Source organism: Aspergillus versicolor (genome assembly GCF_001890125.1).
Source record: "Aspergillus versicolor CBS 583.65 unplaced genomic scaffold ASPVEscaffold_3, whole genome shotgun sequence".
In the NCBI taxonomy this organism is placed as follows: domain Eukaryota; kingdom Fungi; phylum Ascomycota; class Eurotiomycetes; order Eurotiales; family Aspergillaceae; genus Aspergillus; species Aspergillus versicolor.
Window position 1 is genome coordinate 1,136,213 of NW_024467526.1, and position 14,708 is coordinate 1,150,920.

The 14,708-nt window shown below is 50.1% G+C and overlaps 5 protein-coding genes across 5 annotated transcripts; 2 read left to right on the plus strand and 3 right to left on the minus strand.

Moving 5' to 3' along the window:
• Nucleotides 1–290: 290 nt before the first annotated feature.
• ASPVEDRAFT_81565 (DIL and Ankyrin domain protein) lies at nucleotides 291–3,175 on the minus strand (the record flags this gene model as incomplete). The annotated part of the gene is made up of 3 exons (XM_040817058.1): nucleotides 291–2,228; nucleotides 2,283–2,722; nucleotides 3,004–3,175. 3 exons carry the CDS (start codon nucleotides 3,173–3,175, stop codon nucleotides 291–293), a joined length of 2,550 nt encoding a protein of 849 aa, XP_040665739.1.
• Nucleotides 3,176–3,840: 665 nt separating this feature from the next.
• On the minus strand, nucleotides 3,841–8,903 carry ASPVEDRAFT_51261 (mitotic regulator LTE1; the record flags this gene model as incomplete). The annotated part of the gene is made up of 3 exons (XM_040814443.1): nucleotides 3,841–4,091; nucleotides 4,162–8,444; nucleotides 8,530–8,903. The coding sequence occupies 3 exons, from the start codon at nucleotides 8,901–8,903 to the stop codon at nucleotides 3,841–3,843; spliced, it is 4,908 nt and encodes a 1,635-aa protein (XP_040665740.1).
• A 176-nt stretch (nucleotides 8,904–9,079) lies between these two features.
• Nucleotides 9,080–10,015, plus strand: ASPVEDRAFT_538411 (uncharacterized protein). Its single transcript, XM_040814847.1, has one exon. It carries the CDS (start codon nucleotides 9,257–9,259, stop codon nucleotides 9,776–9,778), a length of 522 nt encoding a protein of 173 aa, XP_040665741.1. The 5' UTR covers nucleotides 9,080–9,256; the 3' UTR covers nucleotides 9,779–10,015.
• On the plus strand, nucleotides 9,479–10,728 carry ASPVEDRAFT_538422 (uncharacterized protein). The gene is made up of 4 exons (XM_040814848.1): nucleotides 9,479–10,066; nucleotides 10,158–10,346; nucleotides 10,397–10,463; nucleotides 10,621–10,728. Exons 1-4 carry the CDS (start codon nucleotides 9,861–9,863, stop codon nucleotides 10,633–10,635), a joined length of 477 nt encoding a protein of 158 aa, XP_040665742.1. The 5' UTR covers nucleotides 9,479–9,860; the 3' UTR covers nucleotides 10,636–10,728.
• ASPVEDRAFT_39363 (M13 family metallopeptidase) lies at nucleotides 10,535–14,104 on the minus strand. The gene is made up of 6 exons (XM_040811905.1): nucleotides 13,587–14,104; nucleotides 13,286–13,518; nucleotides 12,721–13,223; nucleotides 11,563–12,664; nucleotides 11,100–11,497; nucleotides 10,535–11,044 (listed from the first exon to the last, which is right to left on the minus strand). The coding sequence occupies exons 1-6, from the start codon at nucleotides 13,622–13,624 to the stop codon at nucleotides 10,967–10,969; spliced, it is 2,352 nt and encodes a 783-aa protein (XP_040665743.1). The 5' UTR covers nucleotides 13,625–14,104; the 3' UTR covers nucleotides 10,535–10,966.
• Nucleotides 14,105–14,708: the final 604 nt, after the last annotated feature.

Below are 14,708 nucleotides of genomic sequence, written 5' to 3' on the forward strand. Positions count from 1 at the left end.
CCTCCCGCCAAATGCTTGTTTCATCTAGAATGACAAGGCTTTGCTGCTCGTGTGTCCGTCCGTTTGGAGTAAGCTTAATGATTATCGCTATCAAGCGTAATTGTCTCAAGGATCTTCTCGGCGTACACGAATATCAGGCAATCCAAACGCCATTCATGCAGTACTCTAAATCGTCCATTCGTCGCTAGTACGGGTGAGATAAGAAACATTATACACCCCACACACTCCGTGGCCGCTTTACAAAGACAAAGTAGATAGTAAGTATATACTCGAATACATCCTCCCCCGGCTCAGGTATCACGGTCAAATCGTGTTAGGACCTCTGGCGGGACCGTCGGGATGTACTTGCGCGCCCGTTCTCGGTTGGTCCCGCCCCATCCTGCACCGTAACTGATCAGCATATCCGTGCTTGTCGGTAAGGAGAACGGAAGAGTGAGTGCAGGATCCAGGAAAACCGTGTTTGCACCGCTACGTTCGTCCACCCGAGAGCTTGCCCCCAGTCGTGGGGAGGCAACGCTCGACTCGGGTGATTTTATGGAAGCCGCAGCGTTGGGCGATCCCGACACAGAAGATGCCGAAGGACCACGCTCTCGGCTTGGAGTTCGCGGACGACCATCCTCGGTCGGCGCTGATGTCGGGGCCAGGGAATCGGCTTTGATTTGAACAAGCCTTAACTGTTCCCTAAACAACAACTCGGGGTCGCGTTGGAGCTCTACCAGGAATTTCATCGCGGCCTTGGGAAGGCCCTTTTCTCCCACTTCTGGCCGGTAAGATTTGACCGCATGAAGAAGCTGGGCCGGGCTAAGATCCTGTAGTTGAAGAAGGGTATGGACAAGGGACTCGAAGTCCTCGCCTAGCGAGGAAAAGCACTGCAGCCACTGCAGAAGCTGGATCACAGGCGCCAGGTGTTTACGCGCGGAATCCATCGTGCTATCCCCCGTGGATGTGGTTGATCCGTTCTCATAGTGTTCCGGTTGACGATTGTTGGTACGGGCCCAATCTTCTAATGTCGACACGTTCATGCGAATCTGCATAGCCTTGGTTCGGGCGAGGTATCGTTTCGTAGAGAGGATTCGGTTGAAGATTTCTGCTCCCAACCAGTAGTAGAGCTGTGAAAGGATTTGCGTGGTAATGACTGAGTGCACATCATAAAGGTCCAGGACAAATAGCGTTGATGATAGGAGAGAGGTGATGTTGCGCGGTGAAATCTGCGCTCGGCGCCTTGGAGATGGAGGTCTGAACTTCTTATCAGCCGGTTCCGGGGCCTTATTTTTGTTTTTAGAGCGGAAAAGCTTCCACTCGTTCTGGAAAGGGATGTCATCGAGTCCTGGGATAGTCTCGTGGTCTAGCATCGCCGCATCCAGCACCTTGTTCATCCGACGTTCAGCATCACGGATAATCAGAATAAAGATCTCGTTAATAAGTTCCGCTAAATGGAGCTGAAATTCCACCGTTGACTCGACCAGACCCCCATCTTTCTTGAGGTAATGAAGGAGAAGAGTGGCATTTGAGATCCAGAATGCAAGAATGGTCATGTCCCATTGGTACCGTTCGACGACGTCATTTATCTTGTCCGTTGCAGAAACCAGCAATGTTGCCAGGAGTTCTGGGCTAGCATGATAGTGAGCATAGCGCGCACTGAGGAAAAGCAGATTTGCTGGAACTGGTTTCTGGGATGGTGATCGTTGCGGAGTCATGTTGGTAATGATAATATCGAGTATTCGATCGAGCTCATTCTCTTGGAAGACGAACATCTGGTCGTTCAAGCATCGATCCCATATAAACTCCTGCTGTTCCTCCTCCATTTCTTCTTCATCCTGCGAATCCAATTTCTCATCCAACCCCAAACTCGACAAATCAACCTCCAGATTAATCGCACTTTCCTCCATCATCATACGGCGCTTCATTTCGTTTTCTGCAAATTCCTCCTCGAAACGACCGTGTGCAAACCCCGAGTCGTAGAAATCGTCCTCTATCGCGCTCGGCCCAAAGCTATAACCATTCTCATGAAGGTACTCGGATATCTCACTCCCAGGCTGAGCAAAGTCGAACGCGGTGCCTCCCGACGAGGACTTGATATTAGGCGACGCACCGTGATCCAGCAAGATTTTCGCTATCATCTTGTGGCGATTCGTCATAGCCCACATCAATGCACTCCATTGATTTCGATCTTGCTGATCAACATGGGCTCCTGCATCAAGGAGTGCGGCAACAACATCTTGGTGTCCCTACCCAAAGTTAGCTTCGAAATATCAGTCGGAAACTGGAAAAAAAAGACATACAAAGCAGCTAGCATATATCAACGGCACTGTGCCCTCCTCATCGGACATGTTCACATCAACGTAATCCTTCGCTTTCCCTTGTACTAATTTCCTTACACGCTCAACATCACCATTACTAGCAGCGATATTCAAGCTTCGTTGTAATATTTCCCTTTTCCGGTCCTCCGTCATCTTTTCATCTGTTGCAATCGCCTCTTCGTCCGCATCCAATGAATCCACTTCGCGGTGCGCAGCCTGCGCGGCAAGCATCTCCATTAATCGGGCATCGCTGTCTTCCAGCCGAGCTGTGGTTGTAGATTCGTTGTCATCGTCTGTGGAAATCGCGAGACCGTGTCCGTACTGTGCGTTCGTCGGATGGTCGTTGTCGTGCGAATGATCATCTAAAGCGAGGCTGAAACTGAGGGGTTTTGCGGCGACAGGAGTGAGGAATTGAGATTGTCCTATACGGGTACGATCAACGATTGAGCGACAAAGGTCAGCAAGAGCACTATAATATTCTCGAAAGTATTCATGTATCTCCCCCGCAGTCACTGCCTTATATGTCTCTTCCCGCCGATGGAACAGCCAGGTTTGCGTTTTATCCAGAAATCATACGGAGTTCCATATTTGCGCCCACGGAGGAGAAAAAAACCCTTTGCCGCTGCTAATGAGACGGACAGAGAGGCCATTATGAAGGGAGGGCAGCCGGAGGAGGGGGGCACAAAAGAAAGTATCTACGAACCTTGCCATGCATCGTACATCTCCGTTTCCTGCTGTATAGCCGGAAACGAGCGACGGTCGTCCAAAGACTTGGGTAAGTCATCAGGGAGCTTTTTAGGATCGTTCTCGGACGAGCTCGAGTTTCTGGGCTCGTGGTCGGAGAGAGCGGGAGAGTCCCCGCGGGGGGAATCCATCGTGTGCTTAAAATGCAGCCGGATCAAGAGTCAACGACGGGCGGGAGACTCGATGAGGGGAGCACTAGCTCCATGGGGAGGATATCCGGGAAATATGTCAGAACCAGGCGTGAAAACCCAGCGAGGGCGGCGGAGTTACGTGGGAAGCACGGGACGAAAGAGAAGAGGGCGGGCGGAGGGCAGGGACGGTGTTCCTGACGATGATTGACAGTGACTACGTAGATCAAGAGTGCCAGTGATGCAATTCCCGGAACAACTCCTCCACTGCCTCACCCATTGGGCCCCAAGTTTCATTACAGGGTCCGTTGTTTTAATTACTTATCTGGCTGCTCCTTAATAATAATTTCCTTAGGGTGCAACACTGGAAAAGTAAGGACTTTGAAGCTACGCATTTTGTCTGAAAAGGTAGCATCATAAACAATTTAGTACAATGCTGAGAATAAATGGCTACTATACATTATAATTCAAGACCAAAACCCCGTCCATGTTTGCAAATAACAAGTTCACCAGGGATATCAATCGCTAAACGCCAAAATATTGGGAAATATGAGGGGGTATTATGCAGGCGGTATATACCGAAAAAGAAGAAGAGAAAATTATAGTAAGGAGGCTGGTAGACTTGCTAAACAGCGTTTTGCGTATGGCCCACGTTCGCCCGTAAATCGTTATACCAGGAGCTTGCTGCGAAGTTGAATCTGCTCCTCAGAGAGCGATGCGATCCAAAGCGCGCGTTCAACGATGCCAGGGATCGGTTCGACGTTGTATTTTGTGCTTGCATCAATTAGTCGGAGGAGACTCTTAACAATTCTCGCCGTTGTCCGATAGCGCTCAAAATTGATCAATGGCTCGCCCTCCCGGGTAGCTGCCACCTGCGCTGGCTTTTGAGCGTTATATGTAAGATCGTGGATGTAGAGTCCTACAAATTCCAGTTAGTCCTTGTCCAGCGGGTAGTGATAGGGCTCGAGTCTAAAAAAAAAGGAACATACCAACAAACGGAATGCAGCCCTCTTGCACATTCGCAGTTTCCATCTCAACACGAAGATCATGGAAATTGCGGACTGGCTGAATGAGTAACTCCAAGTCTTTTAACATCTGCCGATCACCGAGCGACACTATAGCCCATGTGCTTTGGAGTCGGGAGCAGTCGGTTGAAGTGAGTGCAATGGCAATCTGTAGCATTGTAGCATAGTTGCATATTCTCCGAGCATGAGCCGCAGTGTGGATGAATTTAGAAATGGTACGCGCTCGCTCATTGATATCCAGGGTAAGAACAATCTCCGATAGGACCCATTTCACCATCAGATTGAAACGTCCCACTACGAGATCGATACCTCGGCGGTCATCATCGATGAGAAACTGTACCCAGCTTGTGGTGAAAGGAGGCCCACTGTTCCACTTCATATCAACAAGATCTCTCCAATCCACTTCACCAAGAGCAGCCATCTCGACGAATGTGAATTGTTGAGCCAGGATATGGGATTCGCATGAGAGAACGAAAGGTACATGCTGAGCGCCTGGGGCTGTTGTGAGAACCGAAGGATGATGGTCTGCTTCCGACCGACAGAGAACATCACCAGACACTTGCTTCATATCCAAAGACGGGAGATTTACTCTTTTCCCGGCTTTGTTTATTGGTGACGGATCAGGGGTCAGGGGTTGGGCTTTAGCAAGGTCTGGGTTCAAGGAAGCTCGATATGAGTGTACAGAACGATGGTTCTGGACTGTCATCGGTGGCGATGGCGGGTGCGCAAGGGGATGAGGAGGTATCGTAGCAGACGACTCATTGAGGCTACGCGTATCGAACGATAAACGCGCCTCTGCCACCTCCTTCGAGTCAATTACGTCGACCGAAAGCTCAGAGGATAGGCCAGACAGGCGAGACACTCTGCTTTTATGATGAGGCACAGGGAGAGTTGATCCCCTAGGGATACGCTTCATACTCTCCGTTTTCTTTATCATGTCAATAGAAGGATGCGATGATTCTCTGTCCAATCTCTCCCCAGCCACTGGGATGGGACGGAGTACGGCATGTGGGCCAGACGCTTCATCCGGCACCGGCTTCTTCATGGATTCATCACTTAGTCCTCGCTCCAACAGTGGGATAGAGCTGTAAGAATCCTCCGAGTCTACGATTGACTCTGAGTAAGGTCTGGAATTGAGAATCCGCGCTTGAACTTGCGCGTATGTCAGATCATCGCCAAGTCTCTGGTGGCTTTGTGCGGGCGTGCTAGAGCGGGAGTAAACATCACGGGGAATTAGTCCTTCACGTAAGCGACCCCGGTTGTTGGTGCGCTCCTGGGACTGACTTGGTCCAGCAGTAGCATTTGTCGCATTATCAATTTGCTCGCCCTCCCATTTGCCTTCAAGTTTCAACAGGGCGGATTCAATGCCCCCATCCTCGTCGTCGGGAATCTGCGCAAAGCGTGCGATTGCGGACTCGAAAGAACGGCGAATAAGCTGGGACGAGTTTGTTTTCAAGAGCGAAAACCGAGGCTTTGGAGGGACAAGGCTTGTTTGAGGTCTCGAAGCCTTCTCCGCGATTTTAGCTGTACTGTCAGCAACAGAGCTTTGGTAGGTCACCTCAGACCAAACTGAGGCCGAATCGGGAATTGATTGGGCATCGACCCCAGTTTTCATCCGGCGCAAGTCGCCTCCAGGTCGCCTCCGAAGTGTAGGTCCGGCATGTTTATTTGCGAGATCAAGAACACTTGACCCACCTGCGGAGCTACCAAACTCACTACCGAAGGCAGGGCGATTCCTCGAAAATCCACTCTGAAATGAAGCATATTTCCGGAGGCGCATGGATTGAGAAGGTGTTTTCCAAAAAGACGAGCCCCTGTCAATGGACATAGATCTGCGCGATGCCGGGTTCCGAGGATGTCCATAAAGCATGGAGCTTTTCCTTGACTGTCTCGTGCTAGCTTCGTCATAATAAATGGGCAGTGAATACTCATCGGCTCCAAGTGTAGATCCTCGAGACGACGCAAGGAACGTACGGGCTGTAGGAGTGGTAGGGGGGTTTTCCGCAGTTAGAAACATAGGGGCCCTGTCAAGACCTACACCCCCCGACATAACAGGTATCGCCGTGCCAGTGTCATCCACGATGACTATGGATTCACTGCCATCCGTTAAGCGGCTTTGGGTTTTGGTGTCATGCGGGGGTAAAAGGAAGGTTTGCGGTACTTCAGGAGGATTCTGGCCAAGAGGTCGCTGCACTAGCTCGTTAATTGCCGGTGAATCGACATTCTCGCCAGATGCCCGACGGTATTGCTGCAGGGCCTCATCACAAAGAAGGTCAATTCTAGCCGGCTTCTTCGTCTGCGGAGCAGTCCTTTTGTCTCGATATAAGTCGGACTGGAATGCGACATTTGTTGGGAGTGCGGAGGTCTTGCCTCGAGTTGACAATCCATTCACGGGACGTGCAGCGACACCGGGTGTTGGGTTCTTACCATTAAAGGCTCGACGAATAGAGCCAATGATCGTCTTTACACCCGATCCCGAAGAGCCAGGCTTCGTAGGACCATCCGTATTTCGGCGGTCCATATGCGTACCAGTCGACAAAGACGGGAGAGGTGGAGATGGTGGCGCCATCATCGTCATGTATGACTCCACGGGAGGATATAGCTCGCCGCGTATCAAACCGCCGAGATAACAAGGCTCTTGCGATGAGAAGGAACTATTATTATCGATGTTTGGTAGCGAGACCGGAGCTCTGTCGTCTCGAACCGAGTCGGAGAAACTCCCGCTGCGCTTGTGTGCATGACCATAGCACGGGATGCGCCTCGCGCTAATGGGCGACAACGGGGTTGTAGGGGCCTGTGACGAACCTATTGGCCTGGGTATAACAGGCACTGGATGAGGCGCATTTGACGAGAAGGGCATGGAATGGCGCTTGGGTGATTTGGATTTAGGTGGCAATGAACAGGAGATTGCAGGAGCGCTCCAATCACTGCTAGCTGATGCCGGCATACTCTTTGCGGTAGTAGAGGAATCGTTTCGATCGTGATGGGCTAAGAGCGGCCGGTTCCTAGATTCTGACCCAGGCATTTGGGTGCCATGTGTTGGCGCGACGTTCTGCAAGTCGTCGCCCACAGCCGGTTCATCACCACCAGGGTCAATAGGGCGGTCCGGGATATTATGAGGAACATGATTATCTGGTATATCCCAATAATTTGAGCACTTGCCATGCCAACATCGCTTGAGGTCAATTAGAATTTTCAGGTCGCTCATCCCGCCGCCCTGGCGAGCCTTGACACCGTCATATAAACGATTGATAGTCTCACAAAAGTGAGAGCGCAATTTGAAATCCGGGACGAAATCATCGACAAAGTAATTCAAGATCCAATGGCGCAGGGCCGCAAATGTGCGAATTCTAATGATCCTCCCATCTTCTTGGAGTCGATTGATCGCCCATTGGAGACGTGCTAGCAAAAGAGAGAGCAAAGACCCAGCGGAAAGGTAGGTTCGGAAGGTAAGGAAGAAATCCGACACAAGCTCATAGTCCATAAAGGACTCGGAAGATATCTGTGCAACAATGCGCGCAGGTGTAGCAGCACTAATATTTTTAGTACCAGAGACGTAGCGGACGACGGACTCGTCATCCATCACCGTCACCAATTTCTCGAAAATTGACGGCTTGATGGTATCGCCAGGATCGTACACTACCGGGTCGGGGCTCACGGCAGCACTTCGGCTTAAATCCATGGCAGATACCCCGGAAAATATAGAGGGGGCAAACGAATGATGAACCCCGTCATGCAAGTAGGTGTTGTGAGCGGCTCTAGAGTTCCATGTTTCCATTGAAAGCGTCGAGTTTTGTAAAACATTGTCCGCCGTGTTAAACCGCGTGATACCCAGGTGATAATTCGGGATCGGAACTTCTAGGTGTCCAAGGGAAGACCCATCCGCTGACTTGGGTCTAGTGTCAGGCCGGTCGATAATAACCCGAAGCTCCTTGTTCTCTCCGGCGCGCGATACCGACTGTTGCTCCGAGATTGTAGAGAATGAATGGGCCCTTTGAAGTGCAGGTTGCCGAGTCTGAGGGTGTGACCCAGACAGAGACATATTTGAGTTTATCGAGGCAACGTCCCCGTCATTCTCTCCACTTTCGAAGCGTAACTCAGACAGTTGTGAATTGGACCATCGTGAGGGCTCACGCTTCTTATTATCACCTAGGTGTTTTGGTTGAAGGTATTCCGGCTTCAATTGGTTACCCGATGGAGTAGTTGGCGTACGAGGAGACTCTTTGCGAGACAAATTCCGAACAGGCCTAGTCAGTAAGAGGATGTTAGTGTTTGCTTTAAGCGGTTGTGACACCAAGAAATACACACGAAGAAGCAGAACGCGGACCATACCTGAGAAATATTTTACCGTTTTGGCCTACATTTCCCACGGTGAAATGACTAGACTCCCTGGCTCCAGAAAAGGTCTCGCGCGGGGTCTGGGTCTTCTGGGAATCCAGTTGCTTAAAAGACCGTCTCCGCAGTAATTCATGGCTGTCTTTGGTACTAATCAAAGGAAGAGCCGCCTTCGAGCTAATGTTTGTTTTCTTCGCAATATTCTTCCCTTGTGCAACGGTATGGGCGCGTCGTAAAGCAGATGTGACGTACGGAATTCTTGCGGGCGCATTCGACTTCGAATCCTTGCCTGCTGGGGCTGAGGAACTATTGATGTGCACCTCCTCCGACTTTTTCGGGCTGTCATCAAGGCCAGCCACACTGGGACCCATGGTGCAGCACTATGTAATGCACAGAGACCGCAGGCCGGTAGCCCCAAATCAAGAACTCCTGTCCCCCTTGCAAGCTGGCCCTTTTTTCTTTTTTTTTTCACCAAAAAGGCTTGATGGTGATAGGATACAGGGGGGTAAACAACCCGAACTGGGAACAGAGTGTGTGCCTGTGCAACGACATGACCAGGCTCAGGAGAAGACAGGTTTTATACGCAACGAATCGCAAGCATGGACGCGGTTCGCTCGGCGCTGTCGAAGTTCTCCGTTCGAAGCTCGGACCGACAAGAGGCAGGGCGGGTACGACTCGCGCGGCAGGATAGGAGTCGAGGCTTGAAGTTGAAATCAGGCAGCCGATGGATGGTGTGACGTCGAGAACCAAAGCGACGGTCGAGGGAGTTGAAAAGGACGCGAGAAAGCGAAGGAAGCGAAAGAGCGAAAGGCCAAGCAGCCGCGTGATGGGATACGTGAGGCGAGGCGAGGCGAAGCGACCGCGAGGATGCGCGAGGATCAGGAGCGTTAGTACTAGGATTTGTTTTGTTAGCCTGCGGAACGGTGGTTCCAGGAGAGCGGAACCAAACCCACAACAGCTGGATGGCCACGACTCAGCTCAGCCGGGGAAACGGTGCGAAGGGGAAGGAAGCCTAAAATGTCTCCAGCAATTCGACCCATGGCACGAAAGCGCGGGAACAGCGAGCAGATCCCGCCAGTTTTCGACAGGGAGGGGTGAAGCCGTGATCGCCTCACTTAGCTTTCCGGCTTATTCTCTCAGCACAAAGACAATGGCCAGGATGTCCTTGATCAATTCGAGGAGCAAACCACGAGCAACATCTTGCTTTCCCGTCCAAGCATCAATCACATTGCAGACTGTCAGCTGATCGGATCCATTTCAAGGCTGAGGCTCCACTACGAGACAGATTGAGCAGACGAGCAGAAGATCGGTCAAGGAGCAGGAGTTGCATGGAGTGCAGGCGCCAATCATCATTACTATTCCACGCTCTCGTCTGGCAGTCTCGCGGGGCAATCACCTCCTGCAATCCCTGGAGTCATGACGGTGGAATCTCTCAATTGTCGGCAGGCCGTCTTAAACGAGTCAGGCTGGAGGCTGGAGGCACCTGGCGGTTCCCAACCGCGGGCGAACCGTTAACTGCCAAACGACCAATCCGGTAAGGGTGTCCCCGACAAGGTTTCACTACTGATTCTTGAGTACACTAAATCTCCAACTGAAGCTCCGAATCTCCATCCCGTTGGAATCAGATCGAGTCTTTGTTCAAGGACAATAATCAGTCAATCATCACCCAAATTTCAGTTCCCCAGTGACGCACTCACTCCCTGGTTCGAAATGTCAAAGAATGATACATCACATTTCCCCCTCGGTTCTTTCGGCGCTGACCTGCGTACCACCGAGCCGGTTCCTCCCTACCACGATGATGTATTATTATGGAGGTGGGAAAATTTTGCCCCATATTTTGCTTTTCCCGCTGAATCCGATGGAGCTGGAGATTTCGTCATTGGGTCCGGTCGGGTGGCCACCGTCTATTCCACTCTGTCCACACCGTATACGTTTACGAGTAAGCTACGGCGGCGATCCGGATATGAAAGTCTGCAAATTCAGAGAACCAAGCTGGCAGGCGCCGGTCATAATTCAGCGCTTTGTTGGAGTGTCGTTTTTGATTCCCTTACTCCGAACCAGCCTCAGGCTTGGCATCTACATAATGAGGGAGGCTCATACTGAACCTGAACTGGTCTTGCTTTGTTCGAGTTCGCAGTGTATCGGTGAAGGTCACTTTTAGTTGGTCGATCCATCACATCTCAGTCGCGATCCTCCGGTTGCAGAGATAAACCAATCAATGTCCAATGATTGAGATGAAAGAACGAGCTGACTCGGTGACTCGCCTCGTGCAGCGTGGGTCTACCTACCTACATCCTACAGTTCTGGGCCATGGTTCACCGGGCACGAAGTAGATCCATATCCAATGATTCAGCTAAAATGATAGATAATTCAATCCAAGTAAACCAATCCCTATATGCGACGCAAAAAAAAGACGCTCTGCATTGACTTTCAGCTACCAGAGCTTGCACCTTGGTTTCTTGTTGGGGCAGTTGAACGCCTCCTGGAACTCAAGGGAATCCGCCATTGTTCCCTAACGCAAAGGTCAGTTTTGGCAGTATTATAGTGTGGTATGAATCGTGACTTACAATAATCCTCGCCGGTTTAGGAGGGTGGGGGTCATTATATATGGCCTCCTGGGCAGCCTCAGGAGTTGTCTTGCTGCACCACCAGTTTGCATAAGAGATGAAAAAGAGCTGCTCTTTGCTGAATTCGGAAAGACCGGGTAATTGGGGATCAGGATGGGCCTCATCTCGCTTAGACCAAGCGTGAAATGCCGCTGAAATTCCCCCACTATCAGCAATGCTTTCTCCCTGTACTAGACGCCCGTTAACATGAAGCTCGGAGTCTTTTCCATGAACTGTAAACTCTGAGTATTGGTCAATGAAGCACTGTGCACGATCTTCAAAATCTTTCACAGTCTTCTCATCCCACCAATCCGTGTAATTCCCTATCGCATCGTAATGTCGTCCAGTCGAATCGAAGGCTATATAACCTTGACGTCAGTCTTGCTTTACAGCCGGCAGCACAAGTTTAGATGGCGTAACTTACCGTGGGAGAGTTCGTGTCCACTCACCGCTCCAAATGCTCCGTACGTCAAGTATAATGGGGCATTTGGTCCATGGAAAGTCGGTGGCTGCATGATCCCAGCAGGGAACACGATCTCGTTGCCGGGAGGGTTGTAGTATGCATTAACGGTGGGAGCTGTCATTTCCCACTCGTCTCGGTCGGTCTTCTTTCCCAGTTTTGCCCAGTTTTGTTCAGTTTTGAACCTCGCAGCGGCAACCGCATTCTCAAAGAAGGTCTCATTTGAAATGGACAGGCTCTGGTAATATTTGTCCACATCCGCCGGGTCCATGAGATTGGGGCTCTTTGTCGGGTACCCAATTTTTTGAATGATATTACCAACTTTCTGTATACCCAATTTCCTCACTTCTGGTGACATCCAGTTAGTCTGGTCCAAGGTAAATACGAAACGTTCCTTGATATCAGAAATAACCTGGTCCCCAAGTTTCTTTGACTCCTCGGAGAACGAGTCCGTAACGTAAAATCGGCTTAGGATCCATCCTAGACTGTAATCCAATTCGCCAATACACTTTCGCCACCGGTCCTTCTTAGCTTTAGGATCTTTCCCAACAAGTACATTGTTGAACTCAAGCAAAGGCTCAAGTTCGTCGCTCTCAATGTAATCGGCGTAATTCTGGATGATCTTCCACTTGAAGAAGTGCTGGATGACTTCTCTAGGAGTCTCATTTAATATTTTCGACAACGATTCCATGTACGATGGAGAACCGACAATCAGACGATCAGTTTCATAATCCGAAGGAGACAAGTCCGAAATAATATCAGACAATAGAATCTGGGGCAAAAGTAACTTCGTTTCCTCAATGCTGCGCGGGTTGTAGTACTGGGTGATGTCCTCTTGGCTCTGTGTAGTTGGTGTGACATTTGCCAATTTCGATTCGAATTCCACGACATCCTTAGAAAGGTGACTCTTTTTCTTGTGCTTAACAAATGCACCGAGGACCTTCTCGACAACCGTAGTATAATCGCTGACAGTCTGTGTATCATTATAGTACTCTCTCGCAGGAAGCCCAATATTCCTAGGTGGCGTTACAAAAAGTACAACATTATCCGGGTCACGGTCGTCAGGCTATATCGAAATGTTAACTTTAATACGAGAGAGTCATGGTTGATGGAATAACTCACTCCGACAGAAGACTCGACAAGAGCACGAACGCCTGACTTAATAAGGTGCAGCACCGCATCAGTCAGGCTAGTTTCGGAGCCTTCCGATCCCGAGTCCAGGCTATATATCTTCTCAAAATCTTGTAACAGCTTTTCCAATGGCTCATTACCGCGCTTTTTAGCCCTATCTTCGTCAAGACATGCATTGTAGCCGGACTTTAGTTTATCAAAGATATCCGAATCGGCGGGGTCTGAAGGGCTAGAAGTCTCAAGTAGATGGCGAAGGCGAGCCTGGGAAGCCTCCTGCATAAAGGTCCCTGAAAATATCGCGCCTTGGTCTGACCGCATATCGTGGTTCTCCCTCCATCCGCCACAAACATATTGGTCAAAGTCAGTGCATGGATCGATATCGGCGTATTTCGGGTCTAGATTGCGAAGAATATCCGAGGCAGCGCTCACACATTCGGGGGTCTGGCAGATGGTGGGCGCCTCGGTGTGTGGAGTTTCGTTATCTGATGGTTCTTCTGCAGAGTGAAAGGACACATTAACAAGGCAGAAGGAAAGGGTGGGCTTGGAAATGACATACTCAACATAAATGATGCAAAATACCCAGAAGTCGTGAACAGAAGAGCTCCCAATGCGAACAGTATAGCATAACAAGCCGTGGCAAGCCATGATCGGCTTGACTTGCTCCCACGCGCTCTTGAAGATCGATGACGATTGTCAACGGAGTCTAAGTCTTCAGAGAAACCATGACGCTTCTCATGCCCGGGCTCTTGGTAGTCCCGAAGAAGAGACGTACGCTCCGAACCCAGGTCGCTGCAGGTGTCAGTATTCGTCTCTCATCTTAGATGCTGCTGGAGTGGGGCTTGGAGCTTATAGGTTACCTCGTGGGCGAGCCTAGCAAAGGGTTCTGACCCTCCATTCCGTCAACCAGTAGCCCACTAGTTTACCCGCTGGTTTGCTTCTGAGATATAAGATAATTATATATAAAGTTTGATCCGCTCAATGTCATTCGATGTTGGACGTGAGGGATATGCATGAGGCATCTCAGCAAGCGCGGTGCCTGGTCGGAACTCCGCCATCTTTAGCTGGTGATGATGTAATCACTGATGGGTCCACGGTTGCTTTGCGGGGAAACGAGTTATCAATAGTTATCTTTCTTTGGTAGACTGCTGGCTTTCTGATATTTCGGCTTCTCCAGGAACAAAGAATCCAAAGGATGGGCTTGTCTTAGCCTTGATCATATTCGACGACTCGCGACGTTCCTCGGTTCTGCAACGGACCCTTTATCGCTGCTAGCTATGGAGATTGGCGCTTCTCGTACTATTACAAAGAACATGGAACTTCACTGCACTCACTGCACTTATTGAAGAAAAACCTTCTTTGACAGCACTGAAAGACTGGATAATGACGAAATATCTTATTGATTCTATTGACGATGTACAAATAAGCGCGCCGCTCTATTGAAACCAAAAGTTTCGTCTTGGCGATCGCAGGTTGCATGCCTTGCAGAAATATATATTGTTACCGAATGTAACAAGTCGAGCCTCTGTAAAAGAGTTCAGACGAAAAAACGAGAGCCAAAACTGACTGTCGCCTTGAAATTGCATATAGGCACCCGAGCACTCAAGTCCAGACCATCAACTCGACGCTGACTCGGTTTGGTTTGATCATGCACCTCTATGCGGGCCACGGTCTGAAGAAGAGGTCGACTGCCGAGACATGATCATTCACTGACGGCCTGATGGTCTGACCACATGTCAAGCCTCACTGTCTCATATTTCGTTGCCCCTGAACGCCCTGACCAGAGTGCCCATCGCGTTCTGGCAGATAAGCCGTAATGATATGAATAACTTGGTCGCGGCCTTTCCCATTTGTAACTTGAAACGAGGGTATTAACTAGTCATATCGCTTAATGAAGATCACGATTCGCCATTTATGAAGTCCTTTCTGACTTAACATTGGAATTGGAATTATTAGATATCGCCTCCCCGTATTATTGTGAT